This window comes from Sinocyclocheilus rhinocerous, unplaced genomic scaffold, assembly GCF_001515625.1.
Source record: "Sinocyclocheilus rhinocerous isolate Xijiao unplaced genomic scaffold, SAMN03320098_v1.1 scaffold358, whole genome shotgun sequence".
NCBI lineage: Eukaryota > Metazoa > Chordata > Actinopteri > Cypriniformes > Cyprinidae > Sinocyclocheilus > Sinocyclocheilus rhinocerous.
Genome location: NW_015650700.1, coordinates 158,323 through 167,625, shown reverse-complemented (window position 1 = coordinate 167,625; position 9,303 = coordinate 158,323). Strand labels below are relative to the sequence as shown.

The following is a 9,303-nucleotide window of genomic DNA, read 5'->3' as shown; positions in this document are numbered from 1 at the left end:
GAGTTTCCGAGTTGGGGGCGTGTCAATGAGAAACATGGCGGAATCAATGGATGCAACGTCTGTAGTTGACGGTAAATTTTTGTTTAAATTGATGTTCTTGTTACGCAGCTGAAATCAAAGTAAAAAAATGCAGACCCTGTTGTATTTTCTTGTAATTTTTTAAAAGAAGGTACACCGCCATCTTGTGCTGACTAAACTGACTTGAACGCACCTGACGTCGTAATTACGACTTGTCAACTCGTAAGTACGAACGTACCAGGTGGACTTGAACGCAGCATCAAATACACAGGATAATGAGGGAATTGGGAGGAACACAGGTGAACAGAATGACTAATTAGACAGGGGGGTCACGGAGCACATGGGGAGGGAAAACACAACAAAGACAGTCCAGGGGCATGACACAGAGTTGTTTACCTAAAAATTTAAATTCTGTCATAATTTAGGGAAGAAACAACCATAATGGAAATATACTAACTCGGACAAGAAGTTTAGGCAACATATTGAAAGTGTGATGCCATAAACATAAACCAGATGTGTTATTATTCAATTGAAATATTCAACTTTATTCGTTATTCAAATATATCGATATATATTCATAATCATATCAAAATTTTAACTAACTTTAATTTGATCAGCAAGAACAAATGAAAAGTTCTTTTTAAAATCTCGCTTCACCATGATCTGAAAGAGAAAACTGACCATAGCAGAAGAACGCTAATTGTGCATGTTTTGGGCCTTTCACAACATCATGTTGTACCAAACCCATATGAAATGTAGATAACAACATGCACTGACAATCTTTTACTCTGCCACCAGTCTTAAATCTCATTCACACTCATACTGTATAAATGTGGTGCTTAAATCGTCAATGGTTTTTGAATGTCTCATCACTGATATTAAATAAAGTGAGACACTGTTCCACACACAAAGCTATTATATGACTTGAGAATACCTAAAATATATGTACAAGTTATATAAAGTTATTTTGAGGGCTTTTTGTCATCTTTGGAGCATTTTACCCATTCAGTTTTATTGTGGACAAAAGCAGCATGAAAATTGTGAGTGTGAGCAGTGTATCTCTTTTTGTGTTCCACAGAAAAATGAAAGTAATTTTTATGTCTGTCTGAACTATTCCTGTGTATTATGCCAGTGTTTTCAGAGATACTAGTTTGATCATAGTATGGCATTTTCAAAAGTTACTATTTACTATTTACATCATTATTTATTTTAGACTTTATGAATTTCTGACTTAAAACTACAGCTTTCTACTGCTAAAACTACTTTTTCAGCATATAAGCAGCTGGACCTGTCAATTATCTCCAGAAAAGATTGCATGTCCTAGATTTTATTATATTAAAGTGCCCTATGCCTTTTCGAATATTACCTTTCATGCAGTGTGTCATGTAGTTGTATGTGAACATAAATTATCTGCAAAGTTGTGAAGAAAAAAAAAAAGAGTAGGCTCGCAATCGCCTAAATGAGTCGTCAGGAATTCAAATCTTATTCTGTTACAACTCTACGTCACGAAGTAACACATTTGCGTAATGTCTGCCCACGTTCTGCGTCACCAACCCGCCCACAAACACAGTAAAATTTCCATGTGGTTAACATCATGTCGAGAAGACGCTGTATCCTACGCTGTGAGAGTAAATTTGTTTTGTCACATCTTATAATTACCACAAACTTGTTAACACTTGACACTTACCACTGAGAAACGTCCTGCTCCAGTCGTGCTTGCGAATCAGCCTCTTGTCGATCAGCCACTTCGACCGTTTCATCATCAGACTACGGCTCGAATTGGTAAGGTACAATCGTTAACGTTAGCGTTAGACCAATCATTAGACCAATCCAGAGCCAATCTCTCTACGGCTCTGGACCAATCACAAAGGACTGTGCCATCTGACCAATCACAGCAGTGAGGGCTCACGGAAAGGAGGGGTTTAGAGAGACTGATTCTTTGAACTACTTTGCACGAGTCGTTTACGAATAATTTAGAAATGAGGTCAAATTTAATCTATTTTTTGAGAAAACTAAAGTGTTTTTTGACCTTGCATGCATGTAAACCTGTTTTAGGAGACTCATAAAACAATATTAGCAACCTTAAAAATGGCATAATAGGGGCACTTTAAACTATAAATATGCATATTAACACTTAATTTGGTTATATATACATATTCATTTATTTACTTGTCACTTCGCAGAAGGACACCTCATATCAGACAAACAACTGCAAGCAGATACTTATAACATACAATATGTGTGACTTTATATGGACCTGTCCCCTGAGGACTGCTGGGTAATAGAACAGAACTAATCTGGGCTGCGTTTTCCAAAAGCAACCATGGTCGCAAGTTCCATCGTTATGAATAGAGTTCAGTGGAACTAAGGACCGTAGTTAGCTAATGATGCTTTTGGGAAATGCACCCCTGAACAATAGTGGCATGGACCATTAAACTTGATGGGTCCAATCTGGTCCAAGTAAATACAAGCTGTGGACTCATACAAGCTTGGCCTGTAGCACGCTGATCTAATGAGTGTGGGTTTGTTCCAGGGGCAATTTATCAGTCTTTCCTCAAAATTATGTTTCCGTCATTTGATTTTATTTTAGTCCTCAATTTTTGGGAATGAAATTGCTTTGAGGTTTGGTTATACAGCGGTGTGTCAGTGTGCAGTACAGCTCTTTTAACAACCCTCACAATGGTGGTGCTTAAATACTTCCTTCCAGGGTGGCATTAAATGGCAGAAGCCATTAGGTGAATCGTGTTTGCTGAAGAATCCTATGTCAGTAGCAAAACATTATCTTCTCTGGCCACTAAAAGACCCAGTTCAGTAGAGCCACAATTAGATATAGCATAGCCTTAGGGTAAATGATGCCTTTGTCTTCTATAAAGCTTTGTTTGCTGTAAAATACAATCCATCCTCTTTGTGGTTTATTTGAATTATTCATGGGAATAACAACAATAAAAGAATGAAAACATACAGTAATATTATATTAAAGACACGCAGTAAGAAAGAAATACAGATGAATGAATATATGGACCAAGGTCCTACTTGCAGATTTGTTGAGACTATGTCTTACTTGGTGAACCTTGATTTGTTCCTCACAGATGCTTTTGTTGGGGGATTGATTGGCCTCTTCTTTGCCTACATCTGTTATCGGCAGCACTACCCACCCATCCTGGACATAGACTGCCACCTGCCATATGCTAGTCTTGCTGTAGCGACTGCCCACAACATGCCATCCTCCCAGGATCAACCTCTACCCACTCTTAATGCCACCAGCCTGCCTCTGGAGGGCATGACTGAGGGACCAGTATGACTAATAGAGACCCTCAAGGCTCACACCCCTCTGGCCCCCTACCACACCAATGTGATATGAACCACACTTGACTGACACTTCAACATTCCAATGAATTGGACAGTTACATTTTGTTTCATTATTTGTATCTCTCTCTCTCGCTCTCTTTCAATCATTAAGCAGAGTCACAGCTCCAGCTTACTGATCAGTTATACTTAATTTAATTACTGAATATCAGTATTGGCAAGTTGGAACCTTGGACAATATGTATAAAATTTGTTAGTGCAAGAATCTCTCTTTATGAAAAGTACCATGGTAAGCAATAGTGATAACCATGGTACACAGAAGTCATAATTATTCAGTGCCATTATATATATACTGAGGTACCTCTTGTATAAGTTGTTTTTGTAAGGGCTTCTATTACAAAAATAGCAGTGAGAGAAGTTGATCTCAGACTGAAATTCATATTCTAAGAGGTTTCATTCATAAATCTGTAAATCTTGGATTGGAATCCCGAATCAATTAATGAATTGTTTCCTTTATATTGTTTTGTGTGGATTCAGTAGCAAGTGTGCATGCATGTTAACAGCTAGTGTGGAACTTTGCTATGTACTGTTTCTTTGCCACATATCGCATTACAATATTTTTTTCACATTGTACAATGATCAAATCATGGGTTTTGTACACTGAAATTTTCTTAATGAAGCATGTAATTACTCAGTGCCCATCTATCAAAGTCACATCTTATTCCCATTTAATACCTCAAAAAGGTGAGGTATATATTGACGGTATAGCATGATTTGGTTCTGGAAAAATGGAGGGAGAAAGACGTGTCTAATGTCTGTATTATAGGGTATATAATGTATTTTCTCTCAGAAATATTTTGAAACCTTTAACCTCCTGAGACCCTGCATCCTCATATGAGGACATTATATTTTAGTGAATTTCTCTGAGACTAAACATGCCACAGTTTTAAGTCTGGATGTCCTGTACAGAGCACATTCGGGGCTTTTCAGAGATACTAAATGTTTGAATGTTTCACCATGACCACTCCCTCTCCTTGATATTCAAATATGTCTGATATTAATTTAGTGACACTCTTATGGAAATATGATCATATTTTGTAATTATCATCTAAATCTGACTAATTTTTAAACTGTGTGTCATAAATCAACATCTCAGGAAAATGTCATTGGGTTTCAAATCAAAATATGACTTTCTGTTACGAAACAGGACGTTGATTTCATACATGTCCTCATATGAGGACACCGGGACTAAAAGCATGTTTATTACGCATTTTGGGAGACACAACAAATGAATAGGGAAAGAAATTATATTTCAATATTCCAATGAAATATTATATATGATTTTGAAAATCTTGTCAATTATTACTCCTATTATCGTTTTTGCCTATGTATGTTCATTCATGTCTTTTTATTTTTTTTTTAAAGATTGAGTCCCGATGTCCTCTACCAAGGACGTAGCAGTCACGCCCCTGGACTGGGTTTTCCCTCCCGCAAGCTCGTGCCCACCGAGGACGGAGAGCATTAAACAACCCTAATTAAACACACCTGATTCAACTAATTAAGTCTTTCAGGCTTCTTTGAAAACTACATGGCATGTGTGTTGGAGCAGGCTCCGGCCCTCCAGGAATTGAGTTTGACACCCCTGCTCTAAACAATGTAATGACATGAAAAAATACAAATGTTTTCCTAAAATGTTTTGCCGGGTCTTAAGAGGCTAAAACAAGCTTACTTTACATAAGTAAAATAAGCTTGTTTTAGAGGTTTCAAAATATATAGATCCGCAACTAAACACACCTGAACCAGCTAATCAAGGTCTTATTAGGCATATTAGAAACATCCAGGTAGGTGTACTGAGGCAAGTTGGAGCTAAACTTTGCAGGACAGTGGCCCTAGATCTGGGTCCAGATTCACAAATATCTTCTTAAAAAATAAGTTATAATAAGAATAAATAAGAAATGTGTTAAGATAATTTTCAAGAAGTTCATAAGAATGCTCCTAAGTGCAATTCTTGAAAAAATCTTAAGAAGTTGTCAAATATGTTTTAATTAAATTAAAGTGGCTGCATTGCTTGGCAACCGTAAACAGCCTACAGTAAATGTGTGTTCCAAATCGCGTACTTTTGCACTATTCTATTACATTTTTTTGTATAAATACTGCGAGTAGTGCGTTCACACTGAAAATTCCAAAAAGAAAAAGTGCACTTTAAATACCCGGATGATGCACTTAAATAACCGAAAAAACGAAGTGTGGAATGTTGGACACTTCATGCACTCAACTGTCGCGAAGGAGGAGGGGCTATCAGACTCCGATTATGAATGACAAAATAACCTTATATAATTCATACACTACATAGTTAAGTACACAATGCATAAGTACATAGTGTATGAGTGCATATAGTGCATCATTTGGGATGCAGCTTAACACTCTGTCTACATCAGATCTGAGTGGTACATCGCAACGCATCAAAACTATACTGCTCCCATTATATTCAAAGAAGATATCAGCACTCGTAAGTTGCATCACATCCATTTGTGGTGCTATGCCAGTCACTATATTATCCTTGACTTTAAATTTATCCTCTTGACTCTAAATTTATGCTTGATTATCCTCACTCTAAATTTATTTGTTATATATTTCAACCTCTGACTAAAGTCTCCAATCGTTTGTATATGGAGATGTAACATTTTTATTATTATTAGACTATTTTTTGTAATCTATTGAAATTAAAGTTTGTTCACCAATTTAATCTTTGCTGAAGTGTAGCATTGAGCTCAAAACTGACTGGGCTGCCTCTGAGATAACATGCAATTTTGACACTTCCAGTGTGTGACAGTGTCAAACCATTGTTGCCCATCATACTGTGATGTCATCAACCACTTCAAGTGTAGCTACAACTCTCCAAGACTAAAAATATTACCTGCCTGTGATAAAATCACAAAAACACAGTCTTTCATGGCTAACTGCTAAAATATACCCATAATTTATGTAGAAATAATGTCACTGAGGTACAAACAGATCATAATGCTTCTGTACTGACTTTGCTGACTGTTGGCTACTCTGCTGTATTTTGGTTCACTTTGTCTGCTAAAACTCGATACTTAGGGAGCTTCACACTAGCAGTTTTGGTGCACACCTGGAGCCTCGTTTATAAAATGTTGCGTATAAACCGTCCTAAATTTGTTCTAAGATCATTTCTCAAAAGTGCGTAAGTGCAATTCAGAGAAAACGAACGTGCGCACAAAAACACGTGCGTACGCCTCTGTTCCAGATGTGACATTTATAAATCGCAGATGATCTTGAAATTGTGTGCAGCTGACTGGTGTCAGATCTCCGCCTTGTAAACGCCCCCTAAATAATATCATTACCATATAAAAGAGCACACGCCAATATCCGAATTTCTATGCTTGAGAATGACGAGCACAAAGAAAAAAAAACTTTACTGAGTCTGAAATTGAGGTCCTGCTGGCGGAGGTAGAGGTTTGTGCGGGGATGCTTTTTATTTAATAATGCGTAATTTTTCTGTGGACAAACAATGTGTGTGGTTATATTTTTTTCTATTGACTAATAGTAATAATAATAATAATAATAATTCAACAGTTAGGTTTCCAAAAGTAAGAATAAACTACGAATTCAAGTAAAATTTTCAGTCATCTTATAAAAAGTGAGCCATTCTACTTTTAAAATCACTTGCTATGACAACTAATAAAAAGTTTAGTATCACGAAATTCTTGCAAAACTTTAAAAAACATTATTGAAAGAAAAACTAGACGTTTCATATCATAATAAAATAAATTATTACATGACTATGGTCTCCGGTCTGAAAAAAACCTGCATGTGATTTGGCATTTCTTTATATTTACACAGTTTACTAATGCTGCTCAAATGTGCCATTAATGTACTGACACAAAAATGTATAGTGTATTTTATACAAATATAACTGATGTAAATCACAAAAACAAAGTTTAAGGATGATGTCTCTATTCATTTTCACAGAAGCAAAGCAGCAGATGTTATAAATAATAACAGTTAACAATGTTATTGAATAGAATATATTAAAACCGTTATTGCACGACATAGGCCTATTCTTATAGGCTACACAGACAAAACAGTCGGAGATGCGTTTATGCACTTTTTTTCTATTTTACGCATTGGTAGTAAATCACGACTTCGCAAGTTATCTTGTAAAATTAAATAATAATAAAAAAAACATGGAATAAACTGTGTACAGAAAGCGAGTAAAGAACTCTCAACATTAGGCTACTAAAAAGGTCAGTTTAATCTCGCAAAAACTCCTGTTAATAAAAATCTGACTACACTGCACAATTAATCTCTTACACTGCATCTTTGTTGTTTATGATGAATTCAGTGCTTGCACGTACACCGCTTTTATTATTATTGCAGCTTAGATGTTCAAATAGCTGCAGTACTCCGACTTTGCCACAAGAAAAAGTGCGTACGCCTGCTCAGACCCTGATGTGGCGGTAAGTACTTTTCCACGTCAAAGACCGTTTTTATAAATATGAACGTTGCCGTTTATTTTAGCTTACGCACACTCTAAGATCAAATCTATGCGTACACACATTTTATAAATGAGGCCCCTGGTGTATTACATATGTGACAAACAGACGCATGTGCTGTGCTGTGGACCTTTGGAAACAAGACAACATTTTCAAATTCTAAAGTACAAAGTGAGGCGAGCGTGCAATAGTATCCATCGATTTCACCATCTTTTATTGTACAGTCATTACCTAACAACAGTGTTAAACAGCTGCCACTCTGATGACATAAACATACCATGGTTCGGAACCGAAAAGCACCATGTGAAAACAATCTAGTGGGAGCAACACGAGGAGGATCATTCGAACTGGGGTTTGGATAAGGCAATCAGAACAAGAGTGAACACTTATTAAATGTTTCTGTGAACTAACTGGTTGTCCATGGCACCCTGCCATTAAATACAGACCTGCTGAACTTGAGCTTCCAGAGGCTCATGACATTAACAGACTTTGCCTCTGCATTCAACACTGCATTTCTTCTTTTACTCACTTTGTCACTTTACCTCCTCTAGCTTTATTCATTTTGTGTCCTTCAACCTATACTGTTTTAAAATGCTTCCTTTTCACCTTTAAAACCACATACACTATTAACTGACATACTACTAATATACAGTTGATATCAAAATTAGAGAAAAATCTATAAATACTTTTATATTTAATAAATATATAATATATAAAAATATAATAAATATAAAATTTATATTTTATATTCTATAAATATTTTGTTCATCTTCATCGCTCAAAATTTGTAGAAATTAAGTACTTTTCCACGTCAAAGACCGTTTTTATAAATATGAACGTTGCCGTTTATTTTAGCTTACGCACACTCTAAGATCAAATCTATGCGTACACACATTTTATAAATGAGGCCCCTGGTGTATTACATATGTGACAAACAGACGCATGTGCTGTGCTGTGGACCTTTGGAAACAAGACAACATTTTCAAATTCTAAAGTACAAAGTGAGGCGAGCGTGCAATAGTATCCATCGATTTCACCATCTTTTATTGTACAGTCATTACCTAACAACAGTGTTAAACAGCTGCCACTCTGATGACATAAACATACCATGGTTCGGAACCGAAAAGCACCATGTGAAAACAATCTAGTGGGAGCAACACGAGGAGGATCATTCGAACTGGGGTTTGGATAAGGCAATCAGAACAAGAGTGAACACTTATTAAATGTTTCTGTGAACTAACTGGTTGTCCATGGCACCCTGCCATTAAATACAGACCTGCTGAACTTGAGCTTCCAGAGGCTCATGACATTAACAGACTTTGCCTCTGCATTCAACACTGCATTTCTTCTTTTACTCACTTTGTCACTTTACCTCCTCTAGCTTTATTCATTTTGTGTCCTTCAACCTATACTGTTTTAAAATGCTTCCTTTTCACCTTTAAAACCACATACACTATTAACT

The 9,303-nt window shown here is 36.3% G+C and overlaps 1 protein-coding gene across 1 annotated transcript in view; it reads left to right on the top strand.

Annotated features, from left to right (window-relative positions):
- LOC107712334 (phospholipid phosphatase 4-like) overlaps positions 1-3,733 on the top strand; it is a 98,115-nt gene extending 94,382 nt beyond the window's left edge. The window contains exon 7 of the mRNA XM_016517558.1: positions 3,108-3,733. Within this exon, the coding sequence (XP_016373044.1) occupies positions 3,108-3,319 (212 nt within the window). The 3' untranslated portion in view covers positions 3,320-3,733. The remainder of the gene's footprint in view (positions 1-3,107) is intronic.
- Positions 3,734-9,303: the final 5,570 nt, after the last annotated feature.